General features: G+C 42.6%; 1 protein-coding gene across 7 annotated transcripts in view; it reads left to right on the top strand.

Moving 5' to 3' along the window:
• Nucleotides 1–1,130: 1,130 nt before the first annotated feature.
• LOC131665269 (whirlin-like) overlaps nt 1,131–27,094 on the top strand; it is a 59,207-nt gene continuing 33,243 nt past the window's right edge. For 6 of the 7 annotated variants that reach the window (XM_058937055.1, XM_058937053.1, XM_058937054.1 and 3 more), the window contains exons 1-5: nt 1,131–1,691; nt 18,874–19,317; nt 19,586–19,833; nt 20,391–20,402; nt 22,548–22,678. In XM_058937055.1, the coding sequence (XP_058793038.1) occupies nt 18,899–19,317; nt 19,586–19,833; nt 20,391–20,402; nt 22,548–22,678 (810 nt within the window). In that variant the 5' untranslated portion in view covers nt 1,131–1,691; nt 18,874–18,898. The remainder of the gene's footprint in view (nt 1,692–18,873; nt 19,318–19,585; nt 19,834–20,390; nt 20,403–22,547; nt 22,679–27,094) is intronic. The other variant, XM_058937050.1, reaches the window with a different exon arrangement.

The following is a 27,094-nucleotide window of genomic DNA, read 5'->3' as shown; positions in this document are numbered from 1 at the left end:
ATCCATTGATTATTGAACTGTTTCTTCAAATTAGCAAACTAGTTATTTGATGAGTAATCAACGAAAAATTTCAGCATTGTCCTCGACATGAGATGTTAAACAGTGAAAATTGTGTCTTTTTTAATATGATGTAAAAATATTTTATTGTATTGGCATGAAGTGGTTGGTAAATACTTTTATTTTCTTTTTTTTAAGTGCTAAAATCTCAATTAGGTGCGCTAGAAAGTTCTCTTAACCATAACACCTTAGTTGAAAAAACAAAAAATAGGTTTATCACACTTTTTTAAATGTGGAAAAAAATTATTTTATAGGGCTCATTATCTTTCTTTAGGTCAATACTTCAGATAAAGTGAAGAGTTTTTCGAAATAATTTGTTACTATTTTTATAAAAACTTTTTCAATTGTATCCAAAAAGAATTTTGTAAGAAATTTGTAAACATTCCGATGAAAATGGTAAAATTGACTATTTCGAAAAATTCTTCACTCCATTAGTAGTACTGATCTAAAGGAAAAAAATTAAACCTTTAAAATGAATTTTCATTTACTCTAACGTTCAGAAAAACAGGGTAAGCTACTTTTTTCTAAAAATAAGGTTTTACAGTTTAGGGGCCTGTCTAGGGCACTTAATTGAGATTCTGAAACTTATAAAGAAGGAAATTAAGGCATTTAGCGAGTATTTGAAGACAAACAACATTTATGATGATAACTATTAGAGCGATTATTATAGCACAGCAAAGAAAACTTATAATTGTAACTGTTTAAGAGCAGCCGGCTCCCTTAAATCGAAATAAGCTGAGCAAAAGACGTCGTCGGCAATGCAGCCGCATCCGCGAGAAGAAGGCCTTGCAGACAATAGAGCCGTCGGCGTGGAGGTGACAAAGCAGGACAGATAAGGCACGAAGAATCGCCGAGCAATTAGTCGATGCGAGGCCAGGAGCGAGTGCCGAGGAGCGGCGCCCGCGGGGCGCACTTTGGGCCCTCGGCGCGGCGGCGGCGGCGACGGCCGATCCGTGACTCGGCTCGCGCAGCCCTCGGGCGGCTTGGGGCGTGCGCCGAGGGGTGGCGCTGGACTGCGCCGTGGCCCCTCGCGCCCTCGCAGCCCCGCCAGCTGCTCGCGCGACTCCAGTAGCTGCAGCGGTAGCAGCAACGGCAGCAGCAGCCGTCGCGGAGCGCAACCCGAGGCAGCGAGCGAGTGCGCGCACGCGTGGCTCCGACCTGGGCGCCTCATAGGTACAGCAGCACTAGCAGCAGTCGCAGAGGCGAGATGCGCCCCTCCCCGCGGCGCCCGCTGCTCCGGCCGCGCGGCTGAGACGACGACCGACTGACCGACTGGCGGGCCAATGCTGCCGCCGCCACCGCCGCCGCTGCTGCTTCCCGTCCGCGTCTAACCTCCAAAGCCACTGGCGCAAGCTCATGTCGGGCCGAGCGCGGCCTGCTGCGCCTCTCGGCGCTCCGGCCAGCGAGCAGCCCAGCGCCCCCGCCTGAGGCTGGGCCCAGCCCAGCAGCGCCGGGCGCAGCCTGCCCCGCTCCGCCTCCGTCGAGTGCCTGGTCGCGGCGAGCCCAGTGCCCCGCTCCTCCTGCTGCTGCTGCTGCTGCACGAGCCTCGTGTGCGAGGACAGCGCGCAGCCAGAACGCTCCGCCGCCGGACGTGCGTGATGAACGAGAGCGGCGCCCGAGCTACCTTGACTGCGGTGAGTGCTCGGCTTTGGGCTTCGTACGTTGGCGCGTCGCCGCGCGATCGTCGATGGGCTCTTTGTCCGCGCCGAGCGACTCGGCGTAGCCTCCTTTTTTGAGCGCCGAACGAGCAACGCGCGCTACTATGCCCGCTTTTTCATTATTTATGCAGCGCCGCAGATCAATAGCAATCATTCTTACGATGCTGCACGCGCGCAAGGAGGCTCCCGATGGCTATTTTTACCCGAGCAAAATGCGACTTTACACGCGCACGCCTTATAGATCGAATACATCGAGTAGCTACGCAGCTTGCGAGCGCCCGAAAATAACGCACGCGGCTCCCCGCAGCGCTCTCCGGCGCGCATTGCTGCACGCGCGTTTGCCTCTGCACGACGATCAGCCGTTGCCTGCACTTACGCGCGCTCATCGGCTCTCTCGCCCCCTCAAAGTAACGGACTGCTGTCGTACGGCGGCGCGCCCGCGTGCTATTGTAAACGCGTCAGAGCAGCCGCAAACCACCCCGCAACCTGCACACACATGCACACGCAATTATTCAAATTCATGTTCGAATGCTCTGGGCTGCACCATGCCTGCCCATTGCTCGAGTCGTACTACTGCTAGCCGGACGGATACTTTGATCGTCCTCGGCACTTCCTCCTGTTAATGAGGCATGCCGAGCGCGGCTGGAAAAGAAATATAGATAACGGTAATGCGAAAACGAAAGGGCAAAACAATGGTAGAGAGAGGGAAAGAGAAAGAGAGTACCTCTCATAACCTCAAAAACGCAAACATTGTGTGGGCATGTATTGCCTCTTGAATTAATGGGAGGGTACAGTGAAGGAGCCCTGCAGGAATACCGAGTCTGAACACACAACAACCGCTCTTCGCGATTCCTATCTGCCTGGCTCTCCCTCGTGCACGCCTCTTCCCAACAATCCCACACCCTGCCTCTATTGTTTATATATATATATATTCCCTCCGACCTGCAGATCTACCGAGCTCGCCAATTTCCTTCTCCAAATTTTTAACCAGACGGAATTTTCGCTGCGCTGTTTATTTCTCGATGAGTCAATATTATTATGACTGATTATTAATTATTGAGAAAGAAATATTTGTGATTACTGGTGCAGCTTCGCGTGCAAATAAGCTGTTTGAATGCGACGCAATCAGCTGAAAAATGCGGGATAATTAAACACTTTATATTTTCATTCGAAACAATACAAGTTCGAATGTTGATGCGATGTAGGTATTGGTCTTTTGTCTCTTTGACGAAAAAATAAAATCGCAACAGCAAATGGTGCTGTTTTAAGGCTTTATTTTAGAACTGGTAAGGCCTCAATAAATTGAAGGGCTCTTGAGCGACCACTTGATAACTCCGAAGACCATTGGCTTTTCTCGTACTAACTGGTTGTGCATTCTTTTCGACATGCTTCATTGTCTCGGCTTGAACGAGGCGTCAGTAAAGACTCTGTTGCCCCGGCAGTATAAAAAAAATTCACGCGTTGGTTAATAATTTACTGTTTGATCGATAAATTGATCTATGCCGACGGAGCTTCCAACATATCGATGTGTGGATGTAAAAGATGTATTTTTGAACCAGATAATCTAATGAAACAGGATCCAAGCGAAGTAAAAAGGAACATGCGGGTACACGAGCATAATGTTTCATAGAAATTCAGAAACGTGTAATAATAAAAAAAATTTTACAGTTGCGTAGTAGATGGTCATAAGCAAATGCGAGCAGCAAATTTGAAAAGTTAATATGCTCGAGTCGTGTCATAAAGTAGCTTAATCAGAAAACTAGAAAGCGCTGGGGGGTAGGGCCAGGGTTTTACAGTCGGCCGCTTGCGCGTCCAAAGTCAAGTGGCGTGTGCCACCACCCACATCTATTTTCACCTGCTCGTCACGTAGGCGGCCAGCCGGATAGTGTACGTGCTCATCCAATATGCCGGATCGTTTCTCTTGCGCCCCGCTTCTTTCCCTTCTTCTTACTTCCTTTTATTTATCTTCGTTAAAAAATTGAAGATTCCAGCAATTTCCGGCTATCTTTTGATCTTGAAGTCGATGTCTCACCGATATTCTCCGCACCTACGCGATTAGGATAAAGTATAAAATACCGAAGGTCATTGCTATTCAAGTTGTTTGAAAAAGATTTTATTAAGATACGCCAAAAGACAGATTTTTCGTTGTTTAGCGTGTATGATATATTTTTTACCTAGAAATTTGGCGATTTTTATTTCTTTAAGCCGCTTCAAAATTGAAAACTTATGTACTATTTTTCTGTATTTATTTGAATAATACATAAAAATAGTAAGACATTTTTCATCTCGTAAATAAAAAAACGGATAAAAAAATGTTTACCAACTTGTTTCTTATAAATCAAACAAAAATATTATGTACATAAACTTACATTTTCCTTGAATATACACTTTATATATGTATAGAATATGTATCGATGCAAAAAAAAGTAAATCAGTTTTCAATGTTACATAGTGAAATACAAATCGCCAAGTATCTAGGTAAAAGAAACGTGTCATGCATGCTGAACAAAGAAAAATTTCGCGTTCGGCGTATCTTAATAAAATCGCGTGACCTTTTTCAAACAACTCGAGTATCAATGACCTTCGGTATTTTGTTGTTTACCCTTATCACGTAGGTGCAAAGCGAATTAGAGAGACAGCGACTTCAAGATCAAAAGATAGTCGGAAATTGCCAAGATTTTCAATTTTTTAACGAAAATAAAGAGAAGCAAGGAAGAAGGGAAATAGTAATATATAGGTGTTTCCTTGTTTTTAATTTTTGATGAACACGCCTGACTATACGCGGAGTCTTCTACTTCGATACTGTATATACATCTTGACAATAAATTTAACAATAAAAAAATAGATTAATAGCTTAATTAAGATTTATCGGTATAAAACAGCAAAATATTCGAAATACTAAAAAGCCTTTAAATAATTTTCAAGAGACGTTTAACAAATTTTATTCTGCACAACAGCTTTCGAGTCACCTAACTACTTCAAGTCTTCTTCAATCCAACTTAGTGTAATTTTTAGTAAGTTTCATTTTATACTATTGCACTTACATACAATCTCTTTTATGAGTCGATATCCTATTTCGCGAGACCTTCCGTGATGCACTGCCAACAAGAGAAATTACGCATACATGCACGAAGAATCGAAGAAACTCGACGTATACAAGAAACATTATGGTAGACTTAGAAAAGTGATGTAACAGCTAAAATACAAGTTTAAATTGTAAGATGTTAAAATTATAATTATAGTAAAGTTTCATTTTTATTTGAGAGACGATGAACATATTTAATAGTCTGCTTCGTATCAAATATGTGTGTGTGTGTGTGTGTGTGTGTGTGTGTGTGTGTGTGTGTGTGTGTGTGTGTGTGTGTGTGTGTGTGTGTGTGTGTGTGTGTGTGTGTGTGTGTGTGTGTGTGTGTGTGTGTGTGTGTGTGTGTGTGTGTGTGTGAGTATACGTATATATGAAAGTTAGTAATATAGTAGTTTAAAAATAAACTTATGATTACATCATGATCAAACTATTGTAATTACGGCTTCATGCATAAAAACTGTAATGTCAGGTTTTATAGCTTTCCTGTTTCAATTTGTACAATCATACAAGCTTTATAGTAGCAAACACGTAAACACACGATTAATAATGATTAAAATCTGAGTCATTATGGACATTTGAAAACCAAATTTCGTGTGAGGATGTTCAAGTATTATTTATATCGAAGTTTTTACAGTTGTCTTTGAAAGCACTACATAAATTTTATTGAATACCAAATGTATATGAGATGAAGCAACTGAACATGATAAAATACATCAGGTATGACACTGAACAAGTGTCGCCCTCCTCGCTGCTCTTGCAGCTCTGCTATGCTAAAAAATATACTGATGACTTGACTGGTAAACAATTGATTAGAGCACCACGATATACTCTAAATATATATATATATACACATGCATGCTACAAAACTTGGTCGCTCTGTAAAAATTTTCGTAGCCTGATTCATTGTAGACTTATTTTGAGGATCCACACAACGTAACATAAAATACAGCATTATTAAGCATAATTATGAAAAATTAGTTGGTTTTTTTCTTGTTACCGTTTTCGAAAAAAAAAAAAAGTTGGATGACAAAGAATAATTAATAGGTGCAATCGATAAAAGATCATTCATTTTCATGGATTTTTTGGTGATAAAGTACGTTAAAGGAAAATAATAAGAATTCACTTCTGGTCGGTAATTTGTTTAAAAAGTTATATTGCTTTTTCATTATAGTACTTTTTTCACAACAAGAATTACTTAATGTTTTCAAAAGTATACAAACTTAAATATCGTAAATTCGTAATAAAAATATATTTAAAAAATAAGTCACGTAAAGATTGACTTGCACAACCAAGTATTTTGATCTCGTGCATTATAACATTGAAGACGGAGGCGAAACCTGCATTCAAAAGTAATCACTGGCTATACGGGGAACAAAAGTTCATTCTTCAAATGCTAGAGACGTCTGAGAATAATAAGCATGCAAGTGGCGCATACGTAAAAAAGTAAAAGAAGGCAAAAGTAATACACGGAGTAAAAAGACGCGGCGACAAGGGGCAAACGAAAGGGAAAAAATACGTGACGAGTAAATGATGGAAAAACTATATGCTAGAAAAACTAAGCAAGAGCACGCGAACGTTACGTCCACGCGAACGAGAGAAAGAGAGAGTTGGCGGGTGCGGAATGCCGACAGAGCCAGAGCTCGAGCGAATTACACGGTACTGGAATTCCTGTCGGTGAGTTTCGTCTGCGCTGCCATCGCCGCACGAGCATCCACGTGTAAACTGTATATTCGCGCCACGGCGGCTTGATCGAATTCTTTAAAATTTTACTTTGTTTGCCCGACTTTCGTGTTTTCTCTTTGCTTTCCCTCTTGCGCATATCGATTCTCATGCTTCTCTCTTTCTCTCTCTCGCGTAGCTAAAAGTTTATTTGTACACCTCTTCCTCTCTCCACGCTCGATTGCTCACGCATTTTCTCTCACTTTTTTATTAATGTAACGTGCTACATCAACGAGCCTACGATTGCTTCATTACTAACGCTGCGCGCAAAAATTTTTCATCTCTTTGAGTAGTCTAAAATGTGCAGCAAGTGCGCACGCTAGAGTGCCGCTGCAGTCACTTATCTGATTTAAAAAAAAAAAAAAAAAACTCCACTCGAGTTATTCATTCTCCACTGGACTGGAAAATTACTCGCTTGAAAAACCTCTTCATTCGCAATGTTAGTACTAGGAAAAAAACATTTTTGTTGTCAAAGTTTATATTGTTCTTGCTTCTTACGACTTTGCACAAGATTGACTTTTAAGTAGCATGTTATTCAAGTATATTTTGCATGAGTTATGCACACAGTTTGAATAAAGATTCTTTTCAATCTATTCAAAATGACTCTCGAACAATGTACTCTGACGGATGCGAAATAAATCTTTTCATCTTTCAAGGATATTCACTACTCAAAACTATATATTGTTGCTGAACATTTGAAAATAGATGACGTTTAAATGTATTTAAAGACTATCTCGATTTTCAATATAATTGGTGTCGTCAAGTGCACTTTGCGCGCCCATTTCTCGTTTGTATTAAATATTGAATTGCATGTTTAAACCAAATCAAAACTATTAGAATATACACCGCGTACATAAGACAGTTATATGTTTTGACACGCTTAACATCCGTCGATATTACTTGACGAATGAAAATTTAATCACGTTGATATTCACAGATTTAGTTATAATTTCAGACCTAATAAAGTTATAGATCTTTAGGTGTAGTTAAGCTACAGGTAATGGGCAGTGTACCAAGTTCGTTTCTCCTTCTCTTTCAATAAATCATACCGCTAACTTTACCTGACAATTTAGTTTTCTTTATTTTTTGACATATTTATCAATGATGTAAAACTTTTTGTATTAGGATATTTTCATGTTACGTTAACAAATATTTCCTATTTTTACATTTTCACTTTCAACAATATAATTGTCATCTTTTACCTATTCATCCGTGAAAATTTTGAGGTTATATTCACATTTATAAGTTTATAATGTGAAAAAAGTTTTTGTTTTTGCTAAATATTTATTCGAGGTTAAATCTTATAACAAAGATATTTCATAAATTTATATGTTTCAAGAAAGCAAATCTAATTTAAGAGCATTTCATCATATTATTTTAAGGTTAGACCATTGAATAAATGTAGACGTTATTCTTTTTTTTAATGCATACGAAGTATCATACTTATTTTTTATTCACTTAATTAATGAATAATGATAAAATCGATGTAAAACGATTGTAGATATTTATTAGCACAAATTTACTGAACATGTCAGCTACTGTGCTAATAATATTATATACACTAAGTCCAATACACTTACATACACGTCATACTGCCACATGTAGTAACCTACGTGACTGCCTTTCAGCCAATCAGATCACGAATAAAATGATTTCACTCGGCAGGCTATCAATTTTTTATAGAGTAAAAAAATGAATGGATTTATATGACTTACGCTTTTTATAGCAGTATTGAAAAAGTCCGGACTTATGTTATCGTTACTTATTTCGTTACTTATGAAAATAGCAAGCTTTTCGAAAATGACGTTTTTTAAAAAAACGTAATGGTGTTTCGTAATAGCGACTTAACAGTAATATCTTATTATTGTAACGACGTTAACCGTAAAACCAACGCGTCATTTCCTCAAAATTTTCAAGGAAAACAATTATGTTATTGCTGTACAACTTATTTAGTAAAGTCGTATAGTAAAAACCCTTACAAATATATATTTCCTTAGGTTCATGGTAAATTGTAATTATTGGTAGCTCTTGTTTTTCAATTACTTTAAAAAACATTTTTGAGTGTGCCCACAACTTTGTATCGTTGATCAAACATCGGGTGCTGTGGCTGCATACGAGAACAATTACATTAACAATCGAAAAGATTTCAAGCTTTGGTAGTTTTAATAGAAATATAAAATCCTACCTGCAGAATTATTACATTGAACTTATGTTTGGAAATTCTTTTTTTTAGAAAGCAACCGTGTTACTGATTCTTAGATATCGAATGACACTTTAATGAAATAATCCGACAAGCCGTTCGAACTCGTGTGTAGACTTATAATCGACGCAGTCAATGTCAATAAAGCGAGATCGTAGTAATATTTGAACAAATGGAGAAGCATGTTGATCGTAAAGTACAAAGGTACGTTGCACGTTGAAAGGAGTATTGTTGGCAGTCGATCAAGTAACTATAAGGAAAGGAAAAGAACGTTAAAACGCGTGGAAGGTAGTAGTTGAACGGGGGTTCGAAGAAAAACCCATGAGCCGTAATAAACGATGACGTATACGGCAGTGGGCTTCCGGGGGCTCCTTGCGGGTAACTCGTTTAGCAGCGTGCATACATCGCGTGCACCCGGATAGAAGCAGAAGACGAGGCAGAGGCGACCGAAGGAACATCTACATGTACCCGTAAGTGTATAGGCGTATATCGATGTCACGCTGACGCTGGGGGGCAACACTCATAAACACGATTACGCGGAGCTTTCGTGACTATCGGCAATGTTGTTGTCGTTTGGGATCCGAGAGTTCGATAGGACGTCTCTTTCGCGTATTTATAGTCGGTATGGCTGCTCGATTGATGTACAACCTTCGTCTCGTCGCACGCGCTGGCCCGTGAGAACGTACGGTCACTCCCTGCTAATTCGATAAGATTAATTTCCTGTATCACGCTGCCTGCCGCAGAAATGCTCTCGCCCTCGACAGCAGCGGCAGTTTCCCCAATATGAAGAGGATCCCGTACACTTGTGCCCCCGTTGTCGTCAATATTCATCCTCGCGCGGCGACCTCGCTTCTCTCTTCCTCTCTCTTGTGCCTCGCCTACATATTTGTTTGCTGCCCCGCGCTGCTTTCGAGTTTGCGTTTTTAGTATCCGCAAGGCAGCGAGCCTATATATTTGGTTACTTCCCGCTCGGATGTATTCGTTTCCTATCTTGACTGGAAAAATCAATTGTTTCGCTTTAAACGCACTCAATCCTATTGCCATAGCTTTCTATTTATAGCTTCGTTTTTTTTGCGCGTACTCTCTCTTTCTCTCTTTCCCGCTCCTTTTTTTGCTGGAAAATCAAACAGAAAGGCGCGCTTAAGTTCTTTACAGAATAGCAAACTTGTCATGGCTATTACTTCGAACGATATTATATTCTACGTTAGAAAAATAAACGAAATATTTTCGTAAGGAATTTAAACAAAGCAGAAAAAAAGAATAAAAAAAAAGTAAAGAGGCAATTGATGAACAGAAAAAAAGTAAGTAAGCTGCTTGATTCTAGATCACGTAAATAATAGCAGAACATTCGATTTGCTGTGCATATTGGACACTCATTTGTACAGCTATCAAGCTGAAAGAAGGGGAAACAGAAAGAGTAAAGCTCAAGTAGCCGTCACGCAGATTGATCTGATGTGACACACTTCTGTATAATCAGCTTAGGCAAAAGCAACTGACTTCGCAGTTGCAAAGTACAACTATACAATGTAGACACACTTTATAACGTTTCGAAGTAAAGCTTTGTTTTTGTTGATGTATATCAAAGTGAAATAAAGCCAGAGTCGTATGAGATTTACCTAAAATTGAAAGAGGATAAAGTTGAAAGGAAACGCATCTTTATGATCGTGCTTGCGAAAGCCTGAAAAAATCGAGGAATCCATAATTAAGAGCCTGGAAATTGGTGTAGAGCAAGATGTAGAGCCGTTGAGAAGCATTAGTTGCAATGCAAGCCGGCTGTGGCTGCAATAGCACTTGGCGCTCTCTCCGTAAGCACGCCGACTGTTTTTGCGCAAATAAGTAGAACAGGTCAGAATCGTGTCAGGCAGAGCACGCCGTGCTCGCTCAGTGCCGATCCGAGCTATATATTTTATCAGGGACGAGGCTGCTGCTACTAGCCACTGGATGCGAAGCAGCTGAGCAGCCGAAGCCAGTGCATATAGCCGCACGACGGCGCGTCGCTCGCGCGCGACCTTTTCGATTTCTATGATTATTTAAGCCGGCAATCAATCCTCGCATAATAGCAATCGAAGCAGTGCGCAGCGCCGCTGCCGTCCTCCCCCTCGATACCGACGAGCCTCAGTGCTGCCGCCGATACTGGCGCTCCTCCACTGCTAATGGAACAAAGCAAACTATACTGATACACCGCCACTCGACCGAGCTCTTTCCAATTACATCGAGAGCCCTCTCTAATCGGCGTCAATGATCTGCGGCCAATTTTATTGGCTCTCAGGCTGATCGGCGAATGAATGAATTGACTGCGCTTTCACGGTCCGTGCCGATCTTCAAAGTCTAACTATTGGCCCGTGTGTACTCTCCTGTAAAACACCACGACCCTTTCCGTCCGAGTGCAGTTTTGTATTCGCCCTCGCGTCTCAAATCAATAATTTGATACACAACATTGGGCAAGCGGTCAACAAGATTCAATCCATAACTTACAGTTCTTTGCAATCTCTAGACGTCAATTCACACGAGTTTTTTATGTCACGTTTACTCCTAAATTGAATATTAATCGTGTAGATGACAGTTTTATGTATTTTGAGCCCGCATATTGCTTGATTGGTCGATATTAATCAGCTAAATCTCGACTAATATTACAACAAAGCAAGCGAGGATAACGGGCGGTTTCCATGTCACTAAACATCTATCGAAGGTATCAGGATATTATAAGACCGGAAAGAGTGCGGACTTGCAAAATGAACATCGCTAACAATGGAGCTCACTGCGGATTTTCGTTCGAAAAAGGGAAGTCCGACCGATTTCGCGGCCGATCGCGTGCACAGAAATTCACGTAACGGCATTAGAGCGTTACGCAGACAGAATGCTTGTTGTCGAGCTGTCGATAATGCCGACTGACGTTAGAACTCGCGCCAGCTGCGAGCACGAAAATGCAGCAGACCTATATTACGTCGAGCCCGCCGCTTTTGCTCGTCGCCTCGGCAATCGGTCTAACTCGATTCTCAGCGTGTACGCTGCGCCGCTGGCCTAAGCGAATTACACCGACTTTAACAATCGTACGATTTTTTTAATGGCTTGCGAAAACAGTCCTAGTATTCCGATTGCTCGCGTTCTGCTTCATCCATCAAAGTTTACTTCGTTACGCAGACTGGAATGATAATTTGCTAGTCGAGAATATTACAATAACTTGAATTCACTTGGCCTCTATTAATAGACCAATCTAGCGTGACAGACTAAAAATGCCTGTGCAGCTGCTGAGCAATGTGGTCTTATTGACAATGCAAAATCATACATTAACCGTAATCTCAATAATCTGTTTCGTCAAACCATGACATTGACGGCCCAAGCATAGGACACTGTTAGCATAACCCAATCATGTCCAATTAGCCGGTGTGACTTACAAAATATACATGCATACACACGATTATTTGCGAACAGATCCTAGCTGCTTGGGTACGCATGTACATCTTCAATATTGCGCTCGTGATGTTATATCGCATAGTTGTTATTTAGTTTTTCGTTATATACGATGAAATCGCGCTGCATTAAGACGCATCAAATCATGAAAAGATTGTGTAAAAAGATTAAGTAACATGTTGTTGTAAAGTAATTTCACTCGCTCGAGTCTCTAGTGCTTTTCAAATGCGCGAGTGTCCGTGAAAGACATTTTATCGCGTCAAAAGTTCTTTTTGCCACGATGTATGTAGCTCCCGTTTGAAACAAGAGTAAACAGGAAGTGCGCATTTCGCGATATACATATGTACATATACGTCTATAAGTAAGAAAATTTATTGTAATCTAAATCAAACTTTCCACTATTATTATCCTATGATGCTTCGTACAGCACTTCGAGTTTTATCATTCTTGCTACAACAAATGGATACTTATGAGCACATCAATGACGGTAGACAGAAATCAATTGAAAGTTAGGCGTTTTTTCAGACGTCGAAATCAAGTTGAAAAGAGAGCCCAGTCAAGGCCAGCAGTAGTATTCGGCAACGGATATAGCTTAGAACTGACGAAAGTTGCCTACTTTTCGACTATATCGATCGCTCCTACCTTGGCTCGTTCACGCGCGCCCCGACTGCGTCTCTCCTCTCCCATCTCCCTCGACTATATATACCCATTGTAAACGTATCCCTCCACCTTCCTCGTCTTTCAATCTCTTTTCATTTTCTCTTTCTCTCTCACGCATTGTACCTCTCTGCAACACTACCTTACTTTCTCCTTGTATTTTCAACCCAGCTTTCATTTTTTTTAATTCCTCAAGATTTCCTCGTCACGTGGGCGCGCACGCAACCCTTACGTTCTCTGCACTCCCTTCATCGTCGATTTCACACCTATGTGCACGCGTATTGTACGGCTTCGATCGTGAATGTGCAAATATGAATTCTAGCACTGCAAGTGCGTTTTATAACTTTATATCCTCAATGTCTCACTCGAGTTGTATTCCTACGTGCGCTGAAATATTTGCATATTAAATTTGCAGCGTTCAATTGACATTGTAAGCGTTCGGGTTGAAACTATGCAGTGATTATTTATCGTCTTGCAAAGTTCATCTAAGCCCAGTTGGCGTTAAACAAAATGGTAAGAAACTTGCAACAAGAACGAAAGGCAACTTGTTACAAGTTTACAAGTAACCAAAGAATTACGTAATAGACGTAAGTTTTGCCACCAGTTCACTGACCTCACTAATATCAAGTATTAATATGAATATTTTCAATATAAATGCGGACAAAGTGCACTTGTTTAAGTGAAACAACACATCTCAATCACCTGTTGGCAATCAATAAAGTACTCGAACGCGAACGTAGTGAATAAGTCCGATGGAAAAAGAGAAAATCCATGTAATCAAGCGTGAGAATATAAAGCTTAAGCGGAAAAGCCTCTCAGAAAGGAGAAAGCCGAGACACGATTCGATAGACATTACTGTATTCGCCATTATTCTTATAAATATCTTTCTTTTTATCTCCCTAACTACTTCGTCTTTCTTCCCTTCTCTCTCTCTCTCTCTCTTTCTCTCTCGAGCTTTGACGCGTGTGTGTTTTCCTTTTATCTCTCGTCTTCTCTTGATGCGTGGCGATGCGCACAAAATACTGCGTCGTTGTCACCTCTCTTTTTCCCTTCGATTGTTCGTTGGCGTCTCGCTCAGTGTCAAGGTTGGGTCAACCATGCGAAGGGGCACTTCGTTCGCAGCAGTCTTGAGCTGCTTTCTTTGACACTACCCCTCACTTCTACTATCTCGATAATACGTTACGCGCTTTCCGGGTCTTCGAGCTTGCGGCCCTTATTAAGGGTTATTCTTAGAAATTTTCACGGTGAGTAAATGTTGATGGAACTTTTGTCTTAGCGCTCGTTAATACGCGATTTTCTATCTTGATCTGTTTTCTGTCTCTTTGACAAATAGGTATACATATTCGACAAGGAAGGTACAAAAAAATCTTCTTTAATTAGTTATGTTTATGATTTCACCAACATATGAAATTACATTCTTTTAATGGCATTCCTGCCAAAGTCGTCGATAAGAATGACTTTTGTTATTGATCATCTGGAATGTATTATAAACGTATTCGAAGAAGAAAGATCTAGACGAAATAGGAATATCTTGTCGATTTTCGTGATAAATGATGGATGAGTAGTGTACGAGAGTACGATAGAAATAAAGAAAAATACGACCGACTAGGTGGGAGTAAGATATAAATTTGGAAAGTAAATACACAGAGGCACTGGTTTAGGCGAGGGAGACTTTTACATAGACATTTTGTATTAAAACTACTCTCTAGTAGTACAAATATTTCATCGTTGGTCAAGTTGCAAGCACGCTCGCAAAATGACCGCCATTCAACGCAGTAGGCACGAGTACTGCACAATTCAATTCGTAAGAAAGGCAGCTTAATTGTTTATTGTCTCGAATGAATGGAATAGATATATTTGACAAGTGCTGGATAAAAAATTGCGCAAATCATGCAAAAGATTTGTGGAGAATAATGGAACAGACTCGAATGGCGAATCTCGGAAGACGAGTGGACAGCGAGAACATCAGCGATAAGCATTCAAAGAGCTCATAAATAAAACAATTTGGTATGAAATGCTCCGAGACACGGCGATAAGAGGTGGCAGCGAGCTAAGAAGATTCCGGAAATGAGGCAGTTTGGGAAAGGCTTCTCCGGACAAGTATTAAGGCTAAGGGCGTTCGCGGTGGCGGCGGTGGTGGCGGCGCAACCGGAATATAAATATGTTTAGCACAGACGCGGAAAGCCGAAGCTCGCGCGCAGCTGCGTGGAAAATTGAGCCGCGCGCACGCGCGCCGAGTTCACGGCGATGCGAGCCCAGTGCAGAGTCGAGCGTAGAGAGCGGACGGGCAGTAGGTTCGTTTTAGTAATTTGGACTCAGCGTGCGGCTCCCCCATGAATTGCAAATGTAATAGAAATTTATCGCGCTTACACGCGTTAGCATGGAACGGCGTCTTTCGAAATGCTCCAAAAAATTGATTGCTTAGAAAGCAACAGGCCGTGCGAAACACTGCGGCTTGTCTTCCGAATGTTCATCGTCTACTCACTGCGTACCAAGCTGATTTTGGCCATTGTGCATGTTATGTCGAATCCAATTTACGATATCTCGCGAGTCAATTTCATTGGGAATCCCATGCTTTTTTCATTCGGCAATATCGTAGAAGAGAAAATTGAATGATTCAGAAGTTGATTCGGGGAAAGTAGTAGATAGGAAAAGAAGTCTATTTCAATCTCACCGGTGCATTGGGTACTTGGCTTTCGAAACGAATTTGGGTTGCTAAGCGTAGCATACCAATAAGATGCTCTCTTTCTCTCTCTCTTTCTGTCGTATAGAGCGGGTCAAAGGTCATATCTCGGTGCCAAGGGAAAGTGAATCAAGTGAGTCTGTGGGATATGTAGCGCGCGCACACGGAAACGCGTGCGCGAGCGTGGGGCGACGCCTTTGGAATTCGAGCACGTGGCGTCGTAGCAGTATAGTGCGAGAGTGGCGCCATTCCAAAGACTACCCCTACTGGCGTGTCACAGGGTATAGCCCAGAAAATTGTTCAATTATCGCGTCGGCCTTCTATCTCCACGCGCTATCTTCTTTTCTCCTTGGCGGCCGACGCGCACCAGCATCTAAAATCACTCCTGGCACCACCCTGTCTTCTCTTATCCCTTCCTTGCTTCCTCGCTGCTGCTGCTCGATCTCTTTTCTCTTTCTATTTCTGATCACGTACTCTGCCACGAATGAATTTCACTGATTACAGACAGACGTCACTCTTCTTTTACCGAATTTCACAATTAGTTTTCACAAACTATCCCTCAAACTCATTCCTGTCGTTTCTTTCAATTACTATTAATTTCAAATATTCTCGTTTTCTTAAAAAAACACACTTTTATTTATTATCATTGCGATCGAAGAAAATAAATAAATCACCTATTATTATTACTTATTAGTTATTTACACGATTTTGTTTCCGTTGAGCATAAAATATTCGAAAGAAACAGCTTGCGGATTTTGAATCGAAAACTTTCGGGAAAGCACTAACGTATATTTTCGCTGACATCAGAGCTGTAACGCGTTTGACGATGCTTAGCCTTTACTCATTTCAAAAATTAAAATTTCGCTCGCGGGCCGACATACGAGCTCAGGATGTTATTCGTCAGAACCGATGGTGGAGCAAGGCTGCTATTATTGTCGTGACAACTTTGTTTTTGCATTTGAGGGCAAAGCGTCAAGCAATATAAACGCTAAATATAGGAAAGTCAACGTTCGCTCCGTAGTTTCGAGATACGAGAGCGAGAAAGGTAAAAGAGCAGGCTCCATTGCATTTGCAAGAGTAAGGCCCCTTGCGTCTATTAAGCAGCCATTTGAAAAAGTTAAAAGCACCTCGACGTCTTGCAAGAAAGCTTTCCTTTGAAGGCTTCATTTCCGCGTCTGAGTAGTCGTCGTGGCAGGTAGGTCCGCGATGTCGAGGAAACCAAGCGAAAGAGCTTGCTAATCGGCAAAGTAGCCGCGTTGCCGCGGCTTTGTCTGGCTGCTTCCCCCCCCCCCCCCCCCCCCACCGTCTCCTCTCTCTCTCTCTCTCTCTTCTCTTCTCTTCTTTAAAACGTAACAGGTGCAAAAAAAAGAAAAAATCCGTGTGCCCTCGAACGATTGTTCGAGCGACGTGAGTGGCCGAATGATTTAAGCCGTGCACAGTCGGGTGGGCGGACAAACGCACTCGTGCTGGGCGCTCGCGTGGGTCGAGGATATAGAGGCGGTGCAGGTGCTGCAGCACATCAGCCGGACGCACAAGTGGGCCGACCTTGTTTTCTCAAAAGTAATCTAGACGTTCTCGCAGACTCGTTTTGCGTTTTCATACACTGCATACAAAGTCACTTCGTCGTTGTCTACTGCTACTGCGATATAATACTCGACTGTATGTTATAAAATGCGTTTTTTATTCAACTCGCGCGGCCTATCTCTTCTCTTTTTCCCTCTTCTATCTCTTAATCTTTTCTGGCTTTTATTCAAGTGTCATCACGGAATTCATAACGTCATTTTAATTTTTAATTTCAACAGAATTTTTATCATCTTATCACTTATGATATTAATATTTTAGTGTTTGCCTATAGTTTATCTTCAACACGTCAACACTTAGTTACTGTTCAATATTATGAATACATAATAGAATATTGATGAAAATATTAGCATGCTATTTGAATTGATGAATCTGAACCATATCAGTCGAAACAATGTTATTCTGACCTTCGTATATTTTTAATTGGAACCTGACGCCTTTGCTTTCAACAAAGTTTTACTTTTAATTTCTTGTCTACACCTAAACCTTACAATAGTCTAACTTTAACTATCAAAGTCTGGTTGTATTTGATTGATGAGTATAAACAAAACGTGCTTAGTATGAAAAAACGCAGAAAAAATGTATTTGAAATTGAAAGTTAAAACGAACCTCACTGAAAATCTACGTCTAGACAAGGCATAATGCATATTTGATATATTTTTTGTGTAAAGACACGCAGTAATCAATATCCTCGCATTCAGTAACTAAAGGAAAACTTTATTTGCCTGTGAGACTAGAAATTCACTGAAACAAAACAATCGCATGAATCGCATTAATAACAAATGAAAGTGGCGCAACACGATAAGAATTCTTCCCGCATTGAAATTCGCGTGTATCGATCTGCCGGACAAATAATAAACCAGATAAGATCAGCATTGTCACCTAAGTAGCGCGAGGAAGGACATGTTTATAGGCGCGAAAGTTGGCGAAGTAGGCGAAAGTTCCGTGGCGCGCTCGGTATCGGTTACAATCTCGTATGCCAAGTAAAGTCAAAGCAGGGAATGCACGCGCGTACGTGCGTGCGTGCGTGCGTACGGGGGCAGAGGTTGGTGCTCTCGGGGGCATTGGACACGAGACACTAAGACTCACCGGCTAGATATCTGACTGGGAAGCGCGATCGAGCGTGAAAGCAGATCAGTGACCGCTCGTGCACTGGTAGTGGTAGTAGTCGCCGCATGCTGCAAGCGTGCTCTCGGCTAAGCATATAGTATAGCGAAGGCAGCAGCAGGAAACCCCTGCTCGCGGGAAGCCGTAGCGGGCTTGCGACAACACAACGATTGCCCGCAGCGGGGGCGACTATTCTTGCCTCTAATTGTCTTTTTCATGTATCAATCAACCTTATACTGTTGGCTGATCTTCGATCCCTTATCTTATCTCCCTCTGTCGTATCTCGCGCTCTGCCAATCGCGGGCTTCACGCATGGACGGCTCCTCTCTCCCAATACGCCTATACTTTCTACTCTGCCTATTCCCTCGATGATGGATGGATTCTAATGAAGCTCGAGCTCAATATTTATAATTATACATGCAGATAGCTTCCGCCTCTAACGCCTGATACTCATCTTTATACTCGCGGACCCGTCATTTAAACCTTTATTAACATCTATTTTGATTTTCATGGCTGCTAGCAACCATGTTTTTGATTTTCCATGGCCGTTCTACCGCGTTCAATTTCATTTTCGTCGATAGAGCTCTGCTATCGGCAGCAGCAGGAAAGCATCGTCACGTTTTTGTTTCCAACGAAAAGTGTTATAGGCCGTGAAACGACGTCGTCGGAAAGTGTAAGACTTGCGAGACAGAGGTTGAGGTTTGGGAAATTGCAGGTGGCGAGCTCGAGGTAAAGGCAGCATGGCGAGCTCCACGGAGGACTACGGCTCGGAGCTACAGGAGCTGCAGTGGGGCATCGGGGGTGGCGGCGGTGGCGGTGGCGGCGGCGGCGGCGGCGGCAGCGGCGGCGGTGGCGGCTCCTCCTCGCACAGCTTCCTGCGTAGCGGCGGCATGAGCGGCAGCTCGCATTTCCTGCGCAGCGGCTCGAGCAGCTGCTACGAGGCGGAGGACTTCGAGCCGGCGAGCTCGCGCCACTATCACTCGTCCAGCCAGCACCGCGGCTACTACAGTCCGCCCGGCACCAGCTACACCATCATCGAGAGGCCGCCCAGCGCGCCCCACCACTACTCGTCCTCGCACGCCACCCCCTACAGGCACCGGGGACACACCTCCTCGCACACCGCTGGCAGCGGCGCCATCTCGCCCGAGCAGGTTCTCAGGTGCGTGCCGCGATCAGCGCCTATCTGCGCTCGCTCAATCGGGAGCGCCGACGACGAGCTCGAGCCCTAGCGATGCCTGCGTATTCCAAGTAACGAGCGTCGAACGCTGCCGGCAATCCGGCTCGGCCGGTAGCTCGGCCGGTAGCTCGGCCGGTAGCTCGGCCTTATGCGCGCGCTCATCGCTATTCAGTTCGAAACCCGCATAGCCAAACGAAAGGAGCAGCTGTAGGATTGAAAGGCAATTGCAGTCGGTTATTACGCTTGGCAGGCTATTCGGCAATGGCCTGACGGAGCGTCGACAAAACGAGAGGCGCACGCCCGCATCGAGTCCGGCTTCGGTGGCGGCCTTGCGCAACAGCTCGAGTTCGCAGCCGACCTCGTCGAGCGTGCAAGCGTCCCCGGCGCCGCAGTCCCTCAGCTTGCAAGAGCTCACGGTCAGGACGATCACCATGACCAGAGACCCACCCGACTCCCATCACGGCTTTGGCATTTGCGTCAAGGGCGGCAAAGACGCTGGTAAGCCCTTCAACTTGTCCGGGCTCCTGCAGCTGCTATCAGTCACTTTCTCACCCACATGCTTTCTGCGCATTGCCATCGATATTCCATTCTCTCGGACTCCAAGGGTCTTTCGGATACGGACCGCTCTCTTTTCTTACTTAGCAGACACACGTCAACGGTTGTCGCATGTCCGAAAGATCGTTCCTTGGCGTCGACATGCTCGACTAATCAACGCGCTCTACACTTTTCATCAAAACTTTTCATTCAAAATACCAATCAACATCCGTCAAATTCTCCATTGTCGCATCCAACTTTTCATTGAGTGCTTCATATACATATATCGTTGCTTTTGACAAATCACATCAATCTATGAATTGGCGATCCTCGTACTAGCAACAGTTCTACGAGATAACTATGCCGAAATCTGGCTTCGATTGGTCGATATAATCGCTGTGCCTGTCAGGTCGTTGAATCGTTGCTAAAACGAACGGAAATAATCAATATTATTATCTAACGATGAGTACATTAGAACAAGTTTGACTGCTATGTATTTCTTGTTTGTTTGGCTGAACCAGATGCGCAGTCAGGTAATTTATTACAGTCTCAAAGGAAATTACGATAATGAATGTTTTAAGTAAAAAAAGGCACAAAATAAAATAAAGAAACGATGCATTACAAGGCCGCTTTGTACACCTGGGCGTTTTCCGCAATTTGACATGGCGTGAACGAAGGAGTGACGTTGAAGAGCGCGCAAGCTTTGCAATGTTATCGTTGATTATTTTATGAAAAAATCAAGCCTAGTTAGATTGTGCATATCATCAGCTATGGGTGTCGCATGAAAGTGTCTCCGGCTAGTCACTATACTAAATCACACGGCGCGCACAAGCACACGTGAAGTCGGGACTGAAGGCGGCGCTGTATATACGCGTGCATACGTAAGAAGGCGAGAGTCGAGCGGAAGGAGGCATATGTATATATATATATCTGTGGCAGGCGCTATCGCGCGAGCAAACTCTCGCGAAAGAAGCATTGAATTACGGAGTGGGCTCGCTACTGCTGGCGCTGCTTCGTACGTCGATTTAACCGCGGCGCCGCGAGACCACTGCCCCTATCTGCGCCGCACTATTTCCAGATTATGTCAGGAGTACGCCCGATACGTTCGCGTGCCGCCTTACAACACTGCAGCCCTCCTCTCTCACTCTGTCTCGCGAGCGCTATACCCACTGCCGATGAAAATTCGCGCGGCCTCATAGATTTTTTTTCACGCGACTCTAATTCAAATTTACGACTCTCGCTCGCCACCCTAACGAATAATTTATTCCAGTTTCAGCAATTCGACATTATTGTTTCTGTGAGAGTCTGTTCTTCGTTGGCCGGGGCTTAGGCTGTAATCTGCAGCGTACAAAGCCGTGGCGCGACGATCGATTCGACCCATCGAGTGCGACTTAATTAAATGCTAGATATGACGTGCCTTAATTGGCAGCACTCGAATCTCATCGCATAATCAAATGCCCGGGGATGCATTATTTTGCCTCGGTCAATTAACGATCATTACATTTCTATCTGCGCGTTTGAATAACGCCCCTCAACAGTTTTGACATTTTTTCGATGCTGCTTGTGCGACCATGTGTGAATTGCATGCTATCAGTTTTCCTGCGAGAAGATACAGTTAAGCCGCTGCATAATTACGCTTTCGTTGCAATTAGAAGAGATATGATGGATTTGTTGATTTTCAATTTCCAAATAGCAATTATCAATCTCCATCGAGTTCTGTTTTATTTTTCTCGTCTAGTTATTCTCTTATACTTTTATTAGTTTCTACACTATAGTGCTTTTAATCTCCCTTATTATTCATTTCAACTTAGAAATCACTAGGTCAATCTTAGTTCATTTACAATATTTCAAATGTTGCGCAATTCTTATCGAAATAACTGTAAATACTTGTTCATTAAATTAAATTTGAAAACGAAATTTCTATAAATATAGATGAATGTAAATTTGTGACTTAAATAAATAAAAAAATACGTACTGCATGCTTCACGTTATAAAAAGGAAGCCTCACTCAGCATTTGACTTTTGCCTCTTCACCGGGTTGTCATAATGCATCGGCGTATAAATTTTTTTCCACTTTGATGTGCTTTTTCTTCTGTTGTTATCTCCTTCCATCTCTTGTGAAATACATCCGTCTTCGATATCACAAAGTCAAAAACAAATGTACGAAATTTACCATAGAAAGTACAGGAGCGAAAAAATAACAAATTTATTTGAGTTTTTTCGAATAAATTTAATTCGCTATTGTTCAGTTCTATGCGTGTAAATGGTATAATTTCAAACGAAAATTTCGTAAAAACTTCGGAAACAAAACAAGTGCAGCATTGAGTGTCGCGGTATCAAGTGATAAATTCCAAAGCGACGTAATCGTACACTACGCGGATGCGCAGGCTAAAAAAATAGCGTCCATTGATAAATCACGTTAGTACGGGGACATTTTCACCTGAAAAAATCAAGTGTCACCAAAGCAGAGTGGCGTGAGTTACAAGGGATGGAACGAGAAGGACGCGATAACGCACGTTTATAGCAAACAGAACAGAGAAAAGCTAAAAGTACAGAAAAGAAGAGAAGCTGAAGAAAGGCTTCTTTCTGAAAAAAAAGAGCCAAGAAGTGAGGAGAAGGCAAGCTAGTGGAAGTAAAAGCTCGCGCGGCTTTTTAACGCTGAAACGTGCTGTTCTCAGGGGTGGGAGTCTACATTTCGCGAGTGGAGGAAGGCTCGGTTGCCGAGCGTGCTGGACTGCGGCCAGGCGACACCATCCTGGAAGTGAACGGTACGCCCTTTCGGGCGGTCACCCACGAGGAGGCTCTCAAAGTAAGTCGCTGTCTACCTTTTATCTTCACCTTTTGCTTTTTTCAAGACTAAATTCTCGATTGCAAATCATCACTTCGGGCGCAAATATTTGCCACCCGTTGCAAAGTTTGTCCACATACAAAACTAGCTATTCATAGCTCGAAATTGACAACCTCCATCGAATCAAAGCCACGAAACTGCACAAACACTCCAAACGCGAAGTTATGAGTCGATGGTATGCCGTTTAATAGTGGTATTACAGCAAGTGCCGAGATTCAATCGCGCGCGTTCGCGGACTATACCTAATAGACTGCGGTACGCATGACTCTGCTTTAATTAACATATTTGGATTAGCCCGGCATTCCGCACGAATATCCTAGTTGATTAAATATTGGAATCTCAGCTTGAGCATCTCGCTATTATTCTGTAAACTATAATATTACAGATTCAAATTTAGATCAATCAAGATCAGGAAGGGAATGTGACCATTAATCATTCGAAATCTAATCGAAACATTCGCAAAGAATCAGGACAGTAATTAAGGAGGGACAAGATAAAAAGTAGTGAGAGCAAAGGATGGGCGAGCGATGGATGAAAAACTAGCGAGGGACGCGAGGGCTAATCTTCAGTGTAAGCTCTTGGTGAGGCGTAGCTCATGCGCATGCAGTTCCTCGTCAGTCGGACGTGCAGACGCGAGCTGCTGCCGCAAGCACAAAAGCTCGCGATGGCACAATAGGCCACCGGGGTATCGGGTCGCCTAATAGGCAACAGAGCACGATCGAAACTGCTCTCTCCCTCTCTCTTTATCTCTCTGTTTCACTTTATGCAAGCGCGGCTTTGCCTCGCGGTCCTTTTCTTCAAAAGTAAAGGGGGCTGCGGTGGCACAGAACCACCTTATAACAGAGTCAGACTGGGCTGCCTTGATTGTGATCTAGAATATATCTGCTGCTTTGCTGACATAGTCTACCATAACAAGCTACTTCTTGCAGATATTCTTTTTCTTTTTGAAATCTCTTCGTGGAACTTCTCTCTACCTGGCCGTGTAGCATTCAAATTGTGCATCAGGTCTCTTGGAAACGGAGATACAAGCCTTTTGTATAACTCGATCAATTTTTTTCAGGAATGCCGGCAAGGTTTCACAGGCATTGAATCTACGACACTATTTTCTTGAACTAAAGATGCTTTAACTTTGATTAACTTACATAATCATCAAAAAAGTGTTTAGCGTGATCGATCTTTTTCTCCGAGAAAGTTGGCAGTCGTATTTTAATTCTATACAATACGTCAAATCATGGTTGCAAGGCATTTCCGCGATAATAATAAAGGAACGAGATGCTCCATTTCGAAGTGAAAAGCGCGAGCAGGTAAAAAAGTGGTGTTTTCATGCCCACAAATTGAACAAGAAGAGCATTGTGAAATCAGCTGAGACGTAACTAGGCGGGTCGCAAGACCGACGTTCCGGTGCAAAAAAAAGAAAAACAAATAAACAAGGATAGATAGACCAAAAGAACAGAAACGTTGCTAACTAGATGGGCTATTGGAGCATTGTACCGTCTGTTTCATCGATTTTGTGGAGCAAAGACGCGACTTGTTTACTCGTTCTATTTTTGAAAAGTTTAACGTCCCAATACATATCGAGCGTTCAGTCAATTGGTTCTCGCATGCTTACAGTGGCAAAGCGAGCTCTACCAAAAGTTTCGTGAGCAGATTTAGAACGTGCAATAGGCGGGTGCGAACTCGATATTTTCAAAGAAAAATGAATGGCATTGGAAAAGAGAGAGAGAGAGAGAGAGAGAGAGAGAGAGAGAGAGAGAGAGAGAGAAACGGATGGACTGGCGAGTAGTAATCATGCAAAGAGAGCTTTCAACAGCAGGCTCAGACGACACAGCCTCTGCGGAAGCGCTAAGGGGAGAGATAAGCCGAGAAATAGCTGTGATAAGGGATAAGGAGACGCGTGCGCTTCGCGAGCTAAAAAGGACGAGGAGAACGAAGCGCCAGTCGTCTCGGCGCCATAAAAGCCCCGTCATTTATTTTTCCTACATAATGCAAGAGCGGAGCGCTACTGCTGCTGCTACCGCTGCCGCCGCCGTCGCCGCCGTCGTCGCCGCCGGCAGTCGTTAACGTCGAGCGCGAAACTTCCCTCTTGCCTCTCGGCATCGGAGCGAGTGCGTAAACAGCAGCGCCAGCACGGGAAGATCGATTCGCGATTGCCCCTTTCTCCATCTGCGACTTGTGATGGGGCTAAGAGAAGCGAGAGAGGGAGGACGATGACTAAACCATTCTCCGCGTTCGTCCGATGCTTTTGCGAAACATTCAGTAGCTTCGTCGCGTAGCTCCGTTCCTGACGCGATTTCGCCTGCGAATCGTGCTTTCTCCTTTCCATCTGTTCCTCATTCGATTAGTCAACCCCGTGAAAATGGTGCGCGGCTCAGTTCAACTGTAACGGTTAATGAACTTGCGACTATACATAACCGCCCTCTCTCCATCTCCCTCTCTCTCTTGCAAGTGCAAGCATCATGGAGCGCAGAAGATTGGATATGCACATGTTTCTGTTTCGCAAGCAAAAACTTCCCCCGGCAAGAATTTTTTCAAAATATGTGCGTGTGTGCGTGTGTATGCGTGTGTAATTTGTCTTTAGCGAAGCGGTAATCCATCGCAACAGTTGGAAAAAGGCTTTCAGTGTTTCGCCCAAGGCGAAGTAATAGTTTTTGTAAATGCGAAAAACATTCAACAACGAGTAAAGGAAATTAAGGGACTTTGAAAGAATTTTAGCTTAGCTTTCAACCTGAACATTTAGGAAAGGAAATATTCCTGCTCAAATTAGTTAGATATTTTTATCGAAACGACAATGAAATTCAGGTTCTCAATATGATTTGCCTTTGCAAATAAAGTTGAAAAACAGCGCTATCGCTGATCAATCGCTAGACGTTCTTGGAAAAAACGTTACATCATGCCCTGTAATAAATTGCATTTGGTGTAGTCGTAAATTTCGACAGACCACAATGGCTTAACTGTAACAAAGCAACGTCGATAAAAATCAATTTAAACAGTCCGACCCGTTAAACTGCCAGCTTAATTGAGATGACAAACGCGATAGTTAAAGCGAAGGACTGTCTCTGGGTACAGGTCGCGTGGCAGCGGCTATAGAATGAACAAAATCGCATAACTAAGGTCGCGAGCGTGTACCGTACTTTCGCACGACGCGCGCGCACACGCAGGCACAAAGTGAAAATGGAAGTATCTTGCCAGGCTGATTTAGCTGGACGATATTGGCGGCGGCGTGCGGCTTGAAAAATTATGCAATCAGTTGAAATCCGCCACGGCAGCTAGCTAAAGCGCCCGGTATCATCCGCTTGGATAAGCATCTGACGTTTCCACGGCAGTGGATTTTAATCGGTCCTGTCACGCGATATACCCAGCTTTCCGCCGCCGCGTTCGCTTATTGAGCGCACCCGCGCCGCAAAGGCCTATGTCGAAAGGAAATTTTGCTCGCGCACGTTTTTCGACTTATATGTATATGCTAAAGCTCCATTGATCGCGGCATTTTCATAGAGCTCAACTGCAATATCCTGAATGCGTCGAGCAGTTCTTTTTATTAATTTCGCTTTTCGTTCATTACTGCTGCCAATGGCAAATTTATTATAGACTGGTCTTCATTTTTACTTTTTCGACGTCTTTCTTAAATATTATACCAATATTTTTTTCAAATCAAGATCTATGTGCTGTAAATCAACTTCTAATAACAATAGATTTCAACTTTTCAAACTTTCACACTTTAAAAATGTCATTTCTTTAATAGATGGAAAAAAGAAAGTGAAATATACTAACTGTTGAGGGAAACGCTTATCAAAATTGATCAATTTATTATAAATTTTCCCAAATATTTTCGAATTTGAAGAAGCGACCTTAGGCTGATACAACTTTAACATCTCCTACAAGGTGCAAACGCCAATGGATCGCCCACGAGTCATGCAGTCATAATTAAGATGCTATTTATCAGATACATATTGCAAGTTGTAATTGCAATAATTGAACGATTGTAGACCAACAATAAATTCAAATAATATTCTTGAATAGCTAGTTCGCAAAATTGTATGTTTATAATTATATGACTTTTCACAAAAACTATATGAAAGATTACATTATTTTTATTATATCGTATAATTTATTATGCTTATTTAGAAAGTATTAGGAATTAAAATAATTGCTACTGACTTGATAAGGCTCTGCCGAATTTGCAATTTCAATTGGCAATATATATTTGCACATAATGACACTTTTTATACTTGAAAATCTCGGTGTAACCTCAGTATCTGAGTTAAAAACAGTTTGATAAAAGACTAAGCTTGATGAAATAGGTTATTATTCATAAGAAACTATTTGTTTGGGTGAATTAGCAGAAAACTTGCTGACACGATGAAACATTTAAATTCGAGA

Source organism: Phymastichus coffea, unplaced genomic scaffold (assembly GCF_024137745.1).
Source record: "Phymastichus coffea isolate CEN01 unplaced genomic scaffold, Cenicafe_Pcof_1.1 PCOF00048, whole genome shotgun sequence".
Taxonomy (NCBI): domain Eukaryota; kingdom Metazoa; phylum Arthropoda; class Insecta; order Hymenoptera; family Eulophidae; genus Phymastichus; species Phymastichus coffea.
The sequence above is the reverse complement of the archived record's forward strand: the minus strand, read 5'-3'. Positions and strand labels throughout refer to the sequence as shown.